The sequence below is a fragment of the Trachypithecus francoisi genome, unplaced genomic scaffold (assembly GCF_009764315.1).
Source record: "Trachypithecus francoisi isolate TF-2019V2 unplaced genomic scaffold, Tfra_2.0 Lachesis_group13, whole genome shotgun sequence".
NCBI classification, from domain to species: Eukaryota; Metazoa; Chordata; class Mammalia; order Primates; family Cercopithecidae; genus Trachypithecus; species Trachypithecus francoisi.
Window position 1 is genome coordinate 38,190,048 of NW_022681458.1, and position 17,972 is coordinate 38,208,019.

General features: G+C 39.7%; 1 protein-coding gene across 1 annotated transcript in view; it reads right to left on the reverse strand.

Annotated features, from left to right (window-relative positions):
• The window catches only part of NBEAL1 (neurobeachin like 1), a 226,958-nt gene that overhangs the window by 98,703 nt on the left and 110,283 nt on the right, over nt 1-17,972 (reverse strand). Inside the window, exons 16-20 of the mRNA XM_033230659.1 lie at nt 15,893-16,025; nt 14,058-14,177; nt 12,518-12,821; nt 9,813-9,898; nt 2,525-2,614 (exon numbers count right to left, since the gene is read on the reverse strand). Of these exons, the coding sequence (XP_033086550.1) occupies nt 2,525-2,614; nt 9,813-9,898; nt 12,518-12,821; nt 14,058-14,177; nt 15,893-16,025 (733 nt within the window). The remainder of the gene's footprint in view (nt 1-2,524; nt 2,615-9,812; nt 9,899-12,517; nt 12,822-14,057; nt 14,178-15,892; nt 16,026-17,972) is intronic.

Sequence of the window (17,972 nt, forward strand, 5' to 3'; positions counted from 1 at the left end):
TCTATATCTTTTGATAAGTTACTAATATCACTGGCCTCAGTTTCTTCATCTGTAAAATGGGGATAATAATAACACCTACTTCATAAAGTACTACAAGGATTAAGTAAGCTAACATACAAAAGGTGCGGTGTCTGACATACAGTCGATACCATACAAGGTTTGCTCTTATTATTAATTATTAAAGTGCTCTGAATTGCCATTTGGATATAACTTAAGTCTTCAAACAACCTCTTCATATTCTTTGTTTTCTTAGAAATAAATTTTATTGTGTATATTTGAGTTTACAACATAATGTTGTAGGATACACATAGATAATAAAATGGTTACTATACTGAAGCAGATTAACACTTCTATCATCTCACATAGTTACTTTGTGACAAGAGCAGCTAAAATCTACTTATTTAACAAAACTCCCTTAAAAAATGTAATTTTATTAACTATAGTCCTCTATGTAACTACAGGTTTTACATTAGATCTCTGGACTTATTCATCCTACATATCCGCTACTTTGTTGGGTTTTTCTTGTTTGTTTTTGAGACAGGGTTTCGTTCTGTCACTCAGCTGGAGTGCACTGGACTGATCACAGTTCACTGCAGTCTCGACTTCCCAGGCTCAAGTGCTCCTCTCACCTCAGCCTTCCAAGTAGCTGAGATTATAGGCATGTACCACCACATCCAGCTAAGGTATGTATTTTTTGTACAAAGTTTTACCATGTTGCCCAGGCTGGTCTCAAACTTTTGGGCTCAAGCAATTTGCCCACCATGGCCTCCCAAAGTACTGGGATTACAGGTGTGAGCCACTGTGGCTCACACATATCTTCTACTTTGTTTTGACCGTTTGTCATACCAATTTTGAAGAGCTTTTTTTATAAGTAAGTAAATGAACTTTTTGGAAGGCAAACATTATTTTACCAGTTGTCATTTCATTTAACGTTTTTGATCTTTCATTTGGCTACAGTATAAAAATACATCTTTCTCTTTGAAATTCTGTTGCTTTTTGATTTCCACATCAGCCAAAAGTCTAACTAGTTAATAATACACATAGCCATAACTCAGGCCACAAAAAAACTGCTTTGATTTTTAGGTACATATGGCACATATAAACAGATTTCTATATATAAAATACCACATGGAATCAGGTTTGTAAAATCAGTCTTACAAGTGAAGCAAAAGTTAACTTATGCATTGTCAATCACGTCATAAATCTTACCATGGTAACAGATTTTTAAAAAGTGCTCTGACTGGGCATGGTGGCTCACGCCTGTAATCCCAGCACTTTGAGAGGCTAAGGTGGGCGGATCAACTGAGGTCAGGAGTCCAAGACTAGCCTGTCCAACATGATGAGACCCTGTCTCTACTAAAAACATAAAAATTAGCTGGGCGTGGTGGCAGGTGCCTGTAATTCCAGCTACTTGGGAGGCTGAGGCAGGAGAATCGCTTGAACCTGGGAGGCAGAGGTAGCAGTGAGCAGAGATCGCACCACTGCACTCTACCCTGGGTGACAGAGCAAAACTCTGCCTCAAAAAAAAAAAAAAAAAGAACAAGAACAAGTGTTCTTATACCAAAACTAAGGAGAAAAATGCTTTATATACCATGAATAACATGAAATTAACACTAATTGACAGATTCATTTCTACACAGGCAAAATTATCTTAATGATTTCTGTTTCACTGAAAATAATAAATGTATTTGGTTGGTGTTAACTGATTAGAAAAGTTTTTTTTTCCTGATTTACCAGCAAGTCCTCTTATAATTATCTTTTATTTCCCTGATTTACCAGCAAGTCTTGTTATAATTATCTTTTATATTTATTTTATTTCACTTAGGTTATAACTTCTATTTAAAATATCATTTAAGGAAACACTATATTTAAGAATTAAGCCTCTCTCACCGTAAACAACCTTTACTAATTTAATCACTCAGTCAACACTTACTTGTTGCATAACCCTGTACCAGGAACTGGTTAAAAAAAAAAAAAAAGAAAAAAGCAGTGACCCTTCCTTTAAAGTTCTTATGGACTACTAGAGCATTAACCAAGCAGTTACTATTTGCCATGGTAAGTGAAATAATAAAGTGCTAGGGATACCCGTAAGAGCAGTTTGGTCTTGGAAACTAAATAGAGGCCTCTAGATGGAAGGAAAGTTCCAGCTGTGACATAAATATGAGGTCAATGAAAAAGGAAAATAAGATTTGAGAACTCATACAGACATGGCAAAAACATGCAAACTCCACACAGACAGTTGCCCCTGCCAGGAATTGATTTTTTTCTCACTGACTTTATAATGAACGACATTATTCAAAGACCTGCTGTAGCTTACAAAGGTAATTACATTTCAAACCAAGTCATTCAACTACATTAGTCATTTAACTTTGCATTTGTTTATCCTTCAAATTGTATGTTTGCATAACATTTTAACTGACATCTATTATTCAGATCAATCTGGGGGTGCTTTAAAACCAAAATCTTTAATAAGAGTATCAGTAAACTCATATAATGTGTTGCCCAACATTTACTATTAATTTACCTTAATGTCCCAGTTCACTACTTTGTTTCCTGTTAATCTTCCATGTAAACAATTAGTAGATAAATCAAGACAAATTGAATTTTTGCAGGCCTAAGAATAAAAGAAATATATGGCAAACAACCAATTAGAACAAAACATAAATTTAACCACATACAGAACATTTCACCGTAATATAAAAAGGAATATAGGATAAAGATAAGATGCCCATCATATGAATTTTAGTATTGCTGTTCTCTCTTAAAAGAAAGAATCAGGGCCGGGCGTGGTGGCTCATGCCTGTAATCCCAGCACTTTGGGTGGCCAAGGCGAGGGGATCACCTGAGGTCAGGAGTTCGAGACCAGCCTGGCTAACATGGTAAAACCCCGTCTCAACTAAAAATACAAAAACTAGCCAGGTGTGGTGGTGGGCCCCTGTAATCCCAGCGACTTGGGAGGCTGAGGCAGGAGAACTGCTTTAACCCAGGAGACAGAGGTTGCAGTTAGCTGACACGGTGCCACTGCACTCCAGCCTCAGTGACAGAGTGAGACTCCGTCTAAAAAAAAAAAAAAAAAAGACTCAGGAATTAGATTCTAAAGCACCCACTTAAGAAAAGTAGGTCACTGCTGCTTGTCATCTGACAGATGAGCTATAACAACAACTTTTTCGCCAGTCACGGTTCTTTTTTTTGGAGAGTCTCGTTCTTGTCGCCCAGGCTGGAGTACAGGGGTGTGATCTTGGCTCAGTGCAACCTCTGCCTCCCAGATTCAAGCAATTCTCCTGCCTCAGCCTCCCGAGCAGCTGAGATTACAGGGGTGTGCCACCATACCCGGCTTATTTTGTATTTTTAGTAGAGATGGGGTTTCACCATGTTGGCCAGGCTGGTCTTGAACTCCTGACCTCAGGTGATCTGCCACCTCAGCCTCACAAAGTGCTGGGATTACAGGCATGAGCCACTGCGCCCGGCCTCGCCAGTCACACTTTTTAAATTTTCATCTTTTAAACAAATACATGAAAACAGATTTTTGGCTTTAAAAAAATTAAATGTTTTATTTCCGTTAGCACTTCCCTAGGCACAATTTCAAGATACACATAAAATGTGTGATTAAAATGAGAGATAAATCACAGAACAAAAAAAAAATCATGATATAAAAATACAATTACAGGAATAATATACTATTTTCCCTCATGTTGCTGCCAGACAATTCTGGCTGTATTCAGAGTAAGAGCTTAGTCTGCAACTTTAGAAACAAAGTTATTTGTTAACCTCCATTTGTAAAGGCATGTTAACTTCATATTCAATCCAAATTTTCAGGTAATGAAGCATCCTTGAATCTAATCTAATCCCTATTCCAAAAGAAAGTAAACCTACAAATTATAGCGCACATGATGTAGCTACTGCTTTCCTCTTTAAACAAATGAGAAAAATTGCTCTAATAAACCAAATACTTAACGTAAACGTTATCCGTCTCAGAGACACACGTCTTTCTCCAGTTACTACTTTAGTCTGTAACTAAAAACTGTGTATCTATGACCTGTTTTAACACAATAATCTCCTAACGGTATGACTGCCTCTAGAATCCTACCCCTCCAATCCAACTTTCACACTGTAGCTTAAGACCATTTCTAAAACGTGGACCTGATAATATTACTCTTCGGCTTAAAATTCTATCCATTGTCAATTATTTACTCTGACATAGGAGGTTTGCTATAATGTGACCTTGCTCTCTAGTCTCATCTCCTCTTGCTCAGTGCCCTATACCCAAATACATGTAGAACCCAGTTTTACAGTCTATGCCTTTTTAAGTGATATTTACCATGCATCCCTCCTCAACCTTGTCTTCTAAAACACAAATGAAACCATCTTCTTTATGATTTTCTAGCTTCCTGGAAAACAAACCACTCCTCATTTGCACCCTCATTATTATTTTGTACATTATTCCAACAAAGAAATATTGTATATTAGTTAAGGATAGAAATTAAACAGGCTGGGTTCTAACTCCAGGATTCAATAGAATTATGAGTCTAAGCAAGTTACTTACTGTGCTTCAGAAAACTAAAGCTTAGAAAAGATAACAGATAATACCATATACCTCTCAGGGCTTTTGTGAAGATTAAGTGAAACAATAGACATGAAGCACTTAGCATAGTGCTTAACATATTGTTAACACCCCATAAATGGTAGCTAAAAAGAAAAACAAATGCTCATAAAGTTATGTTGAACTTATTTTAAAAAAATATTTATTTTACTTTAGATTGTAAACTTCTTACAGACACTTTATTTATCTGTGTATCCTAAGGGTATAGCATAATTCTGGACAGTAAGAAGACACTCAATAAGTTTTAAGCAAATGGGTGACTAAACACCTCCGATAAATGAGTACAAAAAATAAAAAACCGTTGACTATTTTTAAAATCCTCTGGAGCAGCTTTTCCCAAACTAGCATTTGTTAATAACTAAGTTAAAATAACAAAACATGTTCTATGCTCAAATAGCTGGTAAAACAGTAGGACAAAACAAAAGTAAACTGGTTTCTTTATAGCAGAATTTTAAAAATGTATCATTAACCTCCAAGATGGATATAAAGAATGCAACAGGGCCGGGTGCGGTGGCTCACACCCGTAATCCTAGCACTTTGGGAGTCCAAGGCAGGCGGATCACCTGAGGTCAGGAATTCAAGACTAGCCTGGCCAACATGGTGAAACCTCGTCTCTACTAAAAACACAAACAATTAGCCAGGCGTGGTGGTGCGTGCCTATAATCCCAGCTACTCGGGAGGCTGAGGCAGGAGAATCGCTTGAACCCAGGAAGCGGAGGTTGCAGTGAGCCGAGATCGCACCACAGGACTCCAGCCTGGCAACAGAGCGAGACGCGGTCAAAAAAAAAAAAAAGCAACAGGCCATGTGCGGTGGCTCACACCTGTAATCCTATCACTTTGCAAGGTCTAGGTGGCTGGATCACTTGAGCCCGGGAGTTCAACACCAGCCTAGGCAACACAGTAAGACCTTGTCTCTAGAAAAAAATCAAAAAATGGGGTGGAAGTATTACTTGAGACCAGGAGGATGGAGGATGAGGCTGCAACGAGTCATGATCGTGCCACTGCGCTCTCACCTAGGTAATGCGAGTAAGACCCTGTCTTAAAAAAAAAATAGAATCCAAGAGTCCCCTAAATTTATTTAACTATAGAGTCCCTGTCTCATGACATAGCACTGTTTTGGGGAAACATTCCTTCAGTAATCTTATTGTATTTATCAATAGTCATATTAAGTTTCTTGGGGAAAAACAAGACAATAGCTGTTTTCTGGGTAGTATAGAATTTTTTACTTTCAATGGTTAAAAAAAAAAAATCCAACTTTAATCTTTAATGCTAACAAATTCAAAGTTACTTTTTAAAAAGAATATGATGACCATAATGTCAAAAAGACCAGTCAGGCCGGGTGCGGTGGCTCACACCTATAATCCCAGCACTTTGGGAGGCCAAGGCAGGCGAATCACTTGAGGTGAAGAGTTCAAGATCAGCCTGGCCAACATGGTGAAACCCCATCTACCAAAAATACAAAAATTAGCCAGGTGTGGTGGCACGTGCCTGTAATCCCAGCTACTCGGGAGGCTGAGGCCAGTGAATTGCTTAAACCTGGGAGGCAGAGGCTGCAGTGAGCCAAGATTGCGCCACTGCACTCTAGCCTGGGTGAGAGAGCGAGACTCCATCTTAAAAAAAGAAAAAAAAAAAAGTTGGCCGTCACACATCCAGAACTTGCCACTAAATATATTGTTTGGATTATATGCAATTATTTCTTAGCTATCTATGCTATATAGAGAGAATGAAAATAGGTGTACGATACAATTCTTGCCAGGAAATAACATAAGATACAGTAAACAAACATGTATCTTCGGGAAAAGAAGTTATACAAAGCAAATAAAAATATAAGACTCAAGAGATATTATAACCAATGCAATGCATAAACTTTGACTGGATCCAGGATTCATTTCTAAAAGGCTATAAAAATATTTTTGGAAAAATTTGAATACAGAGTATATATTAGATGAATTATGGGCCATTTTCTTAGGTAGGTAGATGATTATGTAGAAATATACAGGGATGAAATGTCTTTTTTTTTTTTTTTTTTTTTTTTTGAGACGGAGTCTTGCTCTGTAGCCCGGGCTGGAGTGCAGTGGCGCGATCTTGGCTCACTGCAAGCTCCGCCTCCCGGGTTCCCGCCATTCTCCTGCCTCAGCTCCCAAGTAGCTGGGGCTACAGGCGCCCGCCATCTCGCCCGGCTAGTTTTTTGTATTTTTAGTAGAGACGGGGTTTCACCGTGTAGACCAGGATGGTCTCGATCTCCTGACCTCGTGATCCACCCGTCTCGGCCTCCCAAAGTGCTGGGATTACAGGCTTGAGCCACCGCGCCCGGCGGGATGAAATGTCTTGATAGCTATGTCAATTTGTTTTCACAAATGATTTGAGACAAAGTCAGCAAGTACAGTAAAACGTTAGTAATTGGTTAATTTAGGTGAAGAGTATATAGGATATCACTTTACTATTCTTTTGACTCCTCTCTAGGTTTGAAATATATCACAGCAAAAAGAAGGGAGAAAATAAAACTAATAAGCAAATTTTATTAGGTCAGATACAAAAAATAAATATTTAAAAGTATGGCCAGACATGGTGGCTCATTCCTGTAATCCCAACACTTTGGGAGGCTGGGGTGGAAGAACTGCTTGAGCCCACAAGTTCAAGACTAGCCTAGGCAACAGAGTAACACCCTGTCTCTATAAAAAATACAAAAAAAAAAAAAAGTTGGCCGTCACACATCCAGAACTTGCCACTAAATATATTGTTTGGATTATATGCAATTATTTCTTAGCTATCTATGCTATATAGAGAGAATGAAAATAGGTGTAAGATACAATTCTTGCCAGGAAATAACATAAGATACAGTAAACAAACATGTATCTTCGGGAAAAGAAGTTATACAAAGCAAATAAAAATATAAGACTCAAGAGATATTATAACCAATGCAATGCATAAACTTTGACTGGATCCAGGATTCATTTCTAAAAGGCTATAAAAATATTTTTGGAAAAATTTGAATACAGAGTATATATTAGATGAATTATGGGCCATTTTCTTAGGTAGGTAGATGATTATGTAGAAATATACAGGGATGAAATGTCTTTTTTTTTTTTTTTTTTTTTTTTTTTTGAGACGGAGTCTTGCTCTGTAGCCCGGGCTGGAGTGCAGTGGCGCGATCTTGGCTCACTGCAAGCTCCGCCTCCCGGGTTCCCGCCATTCTCCTGCCTCAGCCTCCCAAGTAGCTGGGGCTACAGGCGCCCGCCATCTCGCCCGGCTAGTTTTTTGTATTTTTAGTAGAGACGGGGTTTCACCGTGTAGACCAGGATGGTCTCGATCTCCTGACCTCGTGATCCACCCGTCTCGGCCTCCAAAGTGCTGGGATACAGGCTTGAGCCACCGCGCCCGGCGGATGAAATGTCTTGATAGCTATGTCATTTGTTTTCACAAATGATTTGAGACAAAGTCAGCAAGTACAGTAAAACGTTAGTAATTGGTTAATTTAGGTGAAGAGTATATAGGATATCACTTTACTATTCTTTTGACTCCTCTCTAGGTTTGAAATATATCACAGCAAAAAGAAGGGAGAAAATAAAACTAATAAGCAAATTTTATTAGGTCAGATACAAAAAATAAATATTTAAAAGTATGGCCAGACATGGTGGCTCATTCCTGTAATCCCAACACTTTGGGAGGCTGGGGTGGAAGAACTGCTTGAGCCCACAAGTTCAAGACTAGCCTAGGCAACAGAGTAACACCCTGTCTCTATAAAAAATACAAAAAAAAAAAAAGGCTCAGCATGGTGGCACATGCCTGTAGTCCTAGCTACTCAGGAGGCTGAGGGCGCGAGGACTGCTTAAGCTCAGGAGTTCAAGACCACAATGAGCCATGATCCCACCACTTTTTTGGAGAACCTGTCTCCAAAAAAACGATGTCAGGTGGTGGGGTAGAAAAAAGTCCTTTTCCCTTTTATTTATCTAATAAAAGCAACTAAGGTCAGCAAGGACTGAGGGAAAAAAGACAAAAGAACTGTGAGAGATAAAAGAATCAGGAGGAAGAAAAGAAGTAGTAAAAACATTAATTGTTTCCATTATGCTAAATGTTACATGGACTCAGAAAATGTTTTGGTTTTGTGAGATTATACATTTTTGTGTATCTTTTTCTAGTTTAGCCAGCTGGTGCATGATAATAATTTATTACTTTCTTTTTCTTTTTTTTTCTTTTTTGAGATAGAGTCTCAGTCTGTCACCCAGGCTGGAGAGTAGTGGTGCGATCTCAGCTGACTGCAATTTCCGACTCCCGGGTTCGATCAATTCTCAGGCCTCACCCTCCCAAGTAGCTGGGACTATAGGCGCCTGCCACCACACCTGGCTAATTTTTTGTATTTTTAGTAGAGACAGGGTTTCACTATGTTGGCCAGGTTGGTCTTGAACTCCTGACCTGAGGTGATCCACCCACCTCAGCCTCCTAAAGTGCCAGGATTACAGGCATGAGCCACTGTGCTGGGCCCTTTTTTTTTGAGACAGGTTCTTGCTCTGTTGCCTAGGCTGGAGTGTAATGGCGCAATCACAGGTCACTGCAGCCTTGAATTCCTGGGCTCAAGGGATCTTCCCACCTTTGCCTCCCAAGTAGCTGGGACTATAGGCGCATGCCACTAAGCCTGGTTCTTTTTTTATTTTTATTTTTGCCTTTTTCATACATTTTGTAGAGACGGGGGTCTCGCTATGTTGCTCAGGCTTGTCTGGAACTCCTGGCCTCAAACGATCCACCTGGGCATCCCAAACCGCTGCAATTACAAGTGTGAGCCACTGTGCCTTCTGGCCTTTTTCTCCTTTCGAAGTGAACATTTTCCTTCTTCTCTTTTTTTTTTTTAATTTTTGGCTATATCACATTTACAAAACTGAGCACAATTCTGTTTTATCGCTCCTTCTAGTAAACTATGAGAATACAAATACAAACAATTTCACTTACTAAAGTCAATTCATCGGTACAAATTCCAACTATAACTATTGCCATTAGTACCACAGGGATGACATAATGATAATATTTGGACCCTCGTGGAGGATATATACCTTATTTTTTACTGCTTCTCACCTTCCTTTGAAAATTCATGATTATTTTGATGGCAATTCAAACTCCTCATTTTAATTACCCAATGAAATGACAAAAGGAATAGAAAAGGAATTGCAGTTCACAACATAGTTATAACTAAATGGACAGTTCACAAATTTACTCTGACCTTTGCTGTGTAGTAAAGAAGGATGTTACCAGGCAGGTCGGCCATGTCAGACTCTTGACACTTCCAAGGGCTTAAACAATTTGGACCTGAAAATTATTTACATACATATACACACCATTGAATATATATGGTCTCCTTGGTTCTGTTATCAGAATAAAATTTAAAATTAAGCTGCTTCGAGCTAGTCAAACAATACAGCTGAAACCCATTAAGCTAAAATTTACTTTGTTTTTATATTCCAGTTTATCCAAAACCTATAAAAATTGGGGAATAAATCAATTTCCATTACAGAAAAATTGTTTTATGTAGTATTAAAAAACTATTATCAGCCAGGTTCAGTGGCTTATGCCTGTAATCCCAGCACTTTGGGAGGCTGAGGCAGGTGGATCACTTGAGCTCAGGAGTTTGAGACCAGCCTGGGCAACATGGCGAGACAACATCTCTACAAAAAAATATAAAAAATGAGCCAGAGGTGGTGGCATGTGCCTGTAGTCTCAGCTACTCAGGAGGTGAGAGTATCACTCAAGCCTGGGAGTCAGAGGTTGCAGTGATCTGAGATTGTGCCACTGCATCCTGGCCTCAGCAACAGAGTGAGATATTGTCTCGGAAACAAAAACAAACAAAAATTATGATCTGGCCACACATGGTGGCACACGCCTGTAATTCCAGCACTTTGGGAGGCTGAGGCAGGTGGATCACCTGAGGTCAGGAGTTTGAGATCAGCCTGGCCAACATGGTAAAACCCTACATCTACTAAAAATACTAAAAAATTAACTGGGCATGGTGGCAGGCGCCTGTAATCCCAGCCACTCAGGAGGCTGAGGTGGAGAATCGCCTGAACCGAGAAGGCTGAGGCTGCAATGAGCCGAGGTCGTGCCACTGCACTCCAGCCTGGGCAACAAGAGAAAAACTCTGTCTCAAAAAAAAAAAAAAAAAACAAAGAAAGCAAGAAAGAAATTATAAACAACCTAAGTAAATAACATGTCTTGAATCCAAGGAAATATACAACCATTAAAAATGATCCTTTAGGCTTGGCACAGTGGCTCATGCCTGTAATCCAAGCACTTTAGGAGGCCAAGGTGGGAGGATCACTTGAGGCCAGGAGTTCAAGACCAGCCTAGTGAACATGGTGAAACCTTATCTCTACTAAAAATACAATAATTAGCTGGGTGTGGTGGCACACGCCCGCAATCCTAGCTACTTGGGAGGCTGAAGCACAAGAAACACTTGAACTTAGGAGACAGAGGTTACGGTGAGCCGAGATCAGCCACTGCACTCCAGCCTGGGCGACAGAGCAAGGCTCTGTCTCAAAAAAACAAAAAAACAAACAAACAAACAAAAAGAAAAGAAAAGAAAAAAAGATAAGGTTCTAATATAAAGTGTGAAAGTGTGGGCAATCCCATTCATCTCAAAATTCCCATGCAATCTAAAAAAGATATTTAGACAAATAACAAGCTATTCTGCAGAGTTACATAACTCTTAAAAGCTTAACTCCTGAACATCCTGCTAGAATATACATATAATTTTGAAAGCAGTTAGGATCCAATAATAACTATTAGTACATATATTTAAAATCATAGCCAAAATTCCAGCACTTTGGGAGGCTGAGACGGGTGGACCACGAGGTCAAGAGATCGAGACCATCCTGGCTAACGTGAAACCCCGTCTCTACTAAAAAAATACAAAAAACTAGCCAGGCGAGGTGGCAGGTGCCTGTAGTCCCAGTTACTCGAGAGGCTGAGGCGGGAAAATGGCGTGAACCTGGGAGGCGGAGCTTGCAGTGAGCTGAGATCCGGCCACTGCGTTCCAGCCTGGGTGACAGAGTGAGACTCCGTCTCAAAAAAAAAAAAAAAAAAATCATAGCCAAAAGAAAAACAAAAAGCCAAAACAAAATGAAAAACAGTTTGCAAACTTATCCAAGGTCCCCTAATTCTACTGCCTTCATGAATTCTTCAGGTATACTAATATATCAGTTGAAAAAATGACAAGTTTTAGAATAAGGCTCATAATTTTGGAAGCAGTTATAATTTCTTCTGGAGATACGGTTATACTTTGTTTCATCGATTCATTAAAATCTGTCAAAAGTTCTGGCAGTGTTATGGACTGAATTATGTCCCCCTAAAATTCCTGTTTAAAGTCATAATCCCCAGTGTGACTATATTTGGAAACAGGGCCTTTAAAGTGGTAACTGGGATTAAATGAAGTCATCAGGATGGGCCTTAATCTGATAGAGCCCCTTATAATAAGAAACACAAGAGATCTCTTTCTCTGTCCATATACATACAGAGAAAAGACCATGTGAGAACACAGCAAGAAGGTGACCACCTATAAGCCAGGAAGAGAAGCCTCACTTCTATAGAAGTGAGAGCCTGATCCTGACGTCACCTCAATCTTGAACTTCAAGCTTCCAGAACTGTGAGAAAATAAATTTCTGTTGTTAAAGCCACCCAGTCTGTGGTATTTTGCTATGACAGCCCTAGCAGACAAATACAGGCAGTATTATGGATGATATTTGAAATACTTCCAAAAGGTTTGCTTTATTTATGCCTACAAAACAAAAAGTATGGTATGTGGAGGGGCTTTTTCTTTCCCTTCAGCTTCAGTTAAAACAAATAACTCTTCACATGAAATATATTCTTTAGAATACATTTAGACAACAGAAAAAACTCTAAATTTGCATAAGCATTATGACTGTACATGCTTACCTGCTAAATATAATGCCTTCACCTGAGGAGGTTGTAGTGCTTCATAGAAGATGATAACAGATCCTAGCTGACCCTCCAGAGATGTGGGACACCCCCATTCACTGTCTTGGGTTCCAGCTGATATCAATTTGGTAATCAATTTTGATTTTTCAATTGTTCCTCCCCAGGAAGCTGATGACAGAATTCCACCAAATGATGTCCGATGAGGGGTAATAGGAGAAGAGAAAGGTGGATCTGGGATTTGGGATGGTGGAGGAGTGGTGGTTCTTTGCCCAGCTGAACCGATGCAACAGGAAGTAAAGGGCTAAAAACAAACAAAAAAATTACACAATTTTAATTAAAATATATCCTCATATTTAACATAAAATTACACAATAAAATAGGGCATAAAATTACACAAATAAATAAACTGAAAATAAAAGTGGAAGCAACTTTATTTTTACCAAATCATGATGTGTACATGCATGTGTATACTTAGGAAATTATTAGCAAAATAACCTTGGCCTATAGAATTTGGATGCATTACTTTTATGACTGATTTTATATTCTTTGGTAATTTTTGAATTTTTAAAGTGTATATGATTAAGAATTTTTTTAACTTTACTGTTTTTGAAAATAGAGAAAACTATTTTTTCTCTTTAAAATATATAAATATTAATCACAAACTATCCTGAAATGGTCACTGAGATGAAAACCAACAAGAAATTACTGAATCATAGGACTTGTGAAATAATCTACTCTATTCCACTATCTTCAGAAAAGGCCCTCTAGTGTTCTTTGAGAACCACTTCAATACATAAACTCTATTTTTTTTTTTTTTTTTTTTTTTTGAGACGGAGTCTCGCTCTGTCACCCAGGCTGGAGTGCAGTGGCGCGATCTCGGCTCACTGCAAGCTCCGCCTCCCGGGTTTACGCCATTCTCCTGCCTCATCCTCCCGAGTAGCTGGGACTACAGGCGCCCGCCATCTCGCCCGGCTAATTTTTTGTATTTTTTTAGTAGAGACGGGGTTTCACCGTGTTAGCCAGGATGGTCTCTATCTCCTGACCTCGTGATCCACCCGTCTCGGCCTCCCAAAGTGCTGGGATTACAGGCTTGAGCCACCGCGCCCGGCCTACATAAACTCTATTTTATACCTAACTAAAATGTGAAGGTTTTAAGCTTCTTCATTATTGTTTCAATTTTAATCGAATTAGAAGAGTCCCTCATAATATTCTCTTAAGTATTTCACATACTTAGAGAGCTTTTATTAAACGATAGATTGATCTGCTGTATTCATTTCTTTGGCTTTCCTGTTATAAGTCTTTCTTTCTAAGCCTTTGTATCTTCCTTAAATGTTTTCCTTTTTTCACATTGTCTGACTTCTTCTAGTAATGACAGGCTGACAGAACTGAATATTAATATGTGGAGTCCTATCACATAGAAAACACTTTAAAATCTAGGGCCACATATTTACAGCAAACATAACCTTCTACATTAACTAAAACATTTCAAGAATTCTCAATCGATGGGGCCTGTAAAGAGTAGGTTGGATATACTTACTTCATTCATGGCAGGAAATCTGAGAGGGGCAGAAACCTTCTGTTGTCCATTGTCATAGATATAGATGAAGCTCTGACCAAAGGGCCTTTTTCCAGGCATGTGGACAATAGTTATGTTGTGCTGATGAAGTGAAACACACATTTAAAAGGATAAAATTACATTATATCTTTGGAATGACAAATGCTTTCAGAATTTTGCTCTATAATTTGTACAAATAGAACATTAAGATTAAACTTAGTTAAATGTTAATTAAATTGATGTTGTCAAAGTAACAATTTTTTCCATAGTAGTACAAAAGCACCTACGTGTATTCTATAAAATATACACAATTGTAACAGTACCTTTTCTGCATTTCCAAAGCTTCAGTATTCCTTAGAATCATTTTTAAAAATGAGAAGCATTTTATATTTTAGAAAACAATACAAATGCATTGTTTAAAACAACCTATCAGCTGGGCGCAGTGGCTCACACCTGTAATTCCAGCACTTTGGGAGGTGGGTGGATCACCCGAGGTCAGCAGTTGGAGACCAGCCTGGCCAACATGGTGAAACCCCACCTCTACAGAAAAATACAAAAATTAGCCAGGGTGTGGTGGCAGGTGCCTATAATCCCAGCTACTCAGGAGGCTAAGATAGGAGAATTGCTTGAACCCAGGAGGTAGAGGTTGCAGTGAGCTGAGATGGTGCCACTGGACTCCAGCCTTGGTGACAGAGTGAGACTCTGTTCCAAAAGAAAAAAACAAAACAAAACAAAACAAAACCACAAAACAACCTATCATCTCATTTTATTTTGTCATTTTTAAAAAAAACCTTTTTTAGAAATTGGGTCACGCTCTATAGCTGAGGCTTGAGTGCAGTGGTGCAATCATAGCTCATTACAGCCTTGAACTCCCCAGTATCTTCCTGAGTAGCTAGAATTACGTGTGCCACCTCACCCAACTAATTTTTAAATTTTTTGTAGAGAAAGTCTCACCCCAGGCTGGTCTTGAACTCCTGGCTTCAAGCAATCCTCCCACCTTGGCCTCTCAAAGTGCTAGGTTTACAGGTGTGAGTTACAGCACCCAGCCCATCTCATTTTAATATGAAATTCAAAATTAAATTTACTTATAGAGGTAGGCGGATCACAAGGTCGAGAGATCAAGAACATCCTGGCCAACATGGTGAAATCCTATCTCTACTAAAAATACAAAAATTAGCTGAGTGTGGTGGCGCATGCCTGTAGTTCCAGCTACTTGGGAGGCTGAGACAAGAGAATTGCTTGAACCCAGGAGGCAGAGGTTGCAGTGAGTTGAGATCACGCCACTATACTCCAGCCTGGCAACAGAGCAAGACTCCATCTCAAAAAAATAAAAAAAATAAAATTTTTTTTTTTACTTATAGAAAACCTCAAGACATCCTAACATTCTAAAAACATATTTACTAATTTATTTATTTATTTATTTTTTTGAGACAGGGTCTCACTCTGTTGCCCAGGCTGGAGTACAGTGGCACCATCTCAGTTTACTGGAGCCTTGACTTCCTGGGCTCAAGCGATTCTCCCAACTCAGCCTCCCAAGTGGCTGGGACCACAGGCACAAATCACCATACCCAGGTAATTTTTGTATTTTTCGGTAGATACTGGGTTTCACCATGTTGCAGTGATGGTCTCAAACTCTTGAGCTCAAGTTATCCGCCTGTCTTGGCCTCCTAAAGTGCTGCAATTATGTACAGGTATGCCACTGCCCAGCCTCATTTAAATTTTTTTAGCAAAAAAAATGACTGCTGTTGAATTTATGACAATAGTGGGAAATACCATTAACCATACAAGAAGTTATATGTGATGCCCTAAAGCCTTACCCAGAGGGAATCACAGAAACTGTGGTCAGGAAGCATAACCGTTGCATATTCTCTTTTTGTGCACACTGCCACGACCAACATACCTGAATGGGTAATAAAGGCTTCAAAACCCATGCCACTTCCTGTAAAAAAACTAACAAAAATATGTATTATCAGAACTTTTGAAGTTGGTTGCTCAGTTTCCTCATCATTAAAGTACATAAAACCATAAAGCCATCATGAATGTCTTTACCAACAATTTTGTAGCTTAAATTCTATTGCCACACACTAGTCAACCTTGTTTCAAAGACCCTTTTAAAATCCATTTTGGTTGTAAGAGTTTAGTAAATAAAAGGCAGCCTTCTAAAGTGGAATTCCACTAGTAAAAGTAAAAAAGTAAAACTATTAATTTTCAAATCTCTAAAATTCTTCCAAATAAGAATCAGTAAGCATAAAGGTCTTTAAAATCACACAGCATAGGCCAGGAGCGGTGTCTCATGCCTGTAATCCCAGCACTTTGGCAGGCCGAGGCGGGCAGATCACCTGAGGTCAGGAGTTTGAGACCAGCCTGTCCAATGTGGTGAACCATCGCCTCTACTAAAAATACAAAAATTAGCTGGGTGTGGTGGTGGGCGCTTGTAGTCCCAGCTACTCAGGAGGCTGAGGCAGGAGAATCGCTTGAACCCAGGAGGTGGAGGTTGCAGTGAGCTGAGATCGTGCCTCTGCACTCCAGCCTGGGTGACAAGAGTGAAACTCTGTCTTTAAAAAAAAACAAAACACGGCCGGGCGCGGTGGCTCAAGCCTGTAATCCCAGCACTTTGGGAGGCCAAGATGGGCGGATCACAAGGTCAGGAGATCAAGACCATCCTGGCTAACACGGTGAAACCCCGTCTCTACTAAAAATACAAAAAACTAGCCGGGCGTGGTGGTGGGCACCTGTAGTCCCAGCCACTCGGGAGGCTAAGGCAGGAGAATGGCATGAACCCGGGAGGCAGAACTTGCAGTGAGCTGAGATCCGGCCACTGCACTCCAGCCTGGGTGACAGAGCGAGACTCCGTCTCAAAAAACAAAACAAAACAAAACACAAGGCATATTAAAAAGTAGTAGCTATTAAATTCTGGATGTACATACACATAGGTTTTCTGTTCCTTCATATAAATATATAGCATATTTATCTGTAATATATACTTATAGCATATTCAATGGAATAGAAATCATTACTCATTTTTTTTCTTTCTTTTTTCTTTTTTTTGAGGAAAATCTCCCTCTATTGCCTAGACTGGAGTGCAGTGGTACGATCTTGGCTCACTGCAATCTCTGCTTTCTGGGTTCAAGTGATTCTTGTGCCTCAGTCTCCCAATTGGCGCATGCTGGGATTACAGGCATGCACCACCACGCCCAGCTAATTTCTGTATTTTTAGTACAGATGGTGTTTCTCCATACTGACAAGGCTGGTCTTGAATTCCTGACCTCAAGTGATTCGCCCGCCTCAACTGCTTAAAGTACTAGGATTACAGGTGTGAGCCACCACACCTGGCCATTATTCATTTTCACGGAGTTTTTTCTGTGTGTGACATCTTGCTTTGTCACCCAGGTTGAAGTGCAGTGGTGCAATCACAGCTCACTGTAGCCTCAACTTCCTGAGCTGAAGTGATCCTCAAGTAGCTGGGACTACAGGTGTGTGCCACCATACCTGGCTAATTTTTATATTTTTTGTAGAGATAAGGTTTTGCCATGTTGCCCAGGCTAGTCTTGAACTCCTGGCTTCAAGCAATGCACCTGCCTCTACCTCCTAAAGTGGTGGAATTACAAGCGTGCCACCACACCTGGCCCATTTTCAAGATTATTACTCCTTTTTGCTTCCACTTTTACACTACTTTTAAGAAGGAAACTTGTGGCCGGGTGCGGTGGCTCAAGCCTGTAATCCCAGCACTTTGGGAGGCTGAGACGGGCGGATCACGAGGTCAGGAGATCGAGACCATCCTGGCTAATACGGTGAAACCCCGTCTCTACTAAAAAAAACACAAAAAACGGCCGGGCACGGTGGCTCAAGCCTGTAATCCCAGCACTTTGGGAGGCCAAGACGGGAGGATCACGAGGT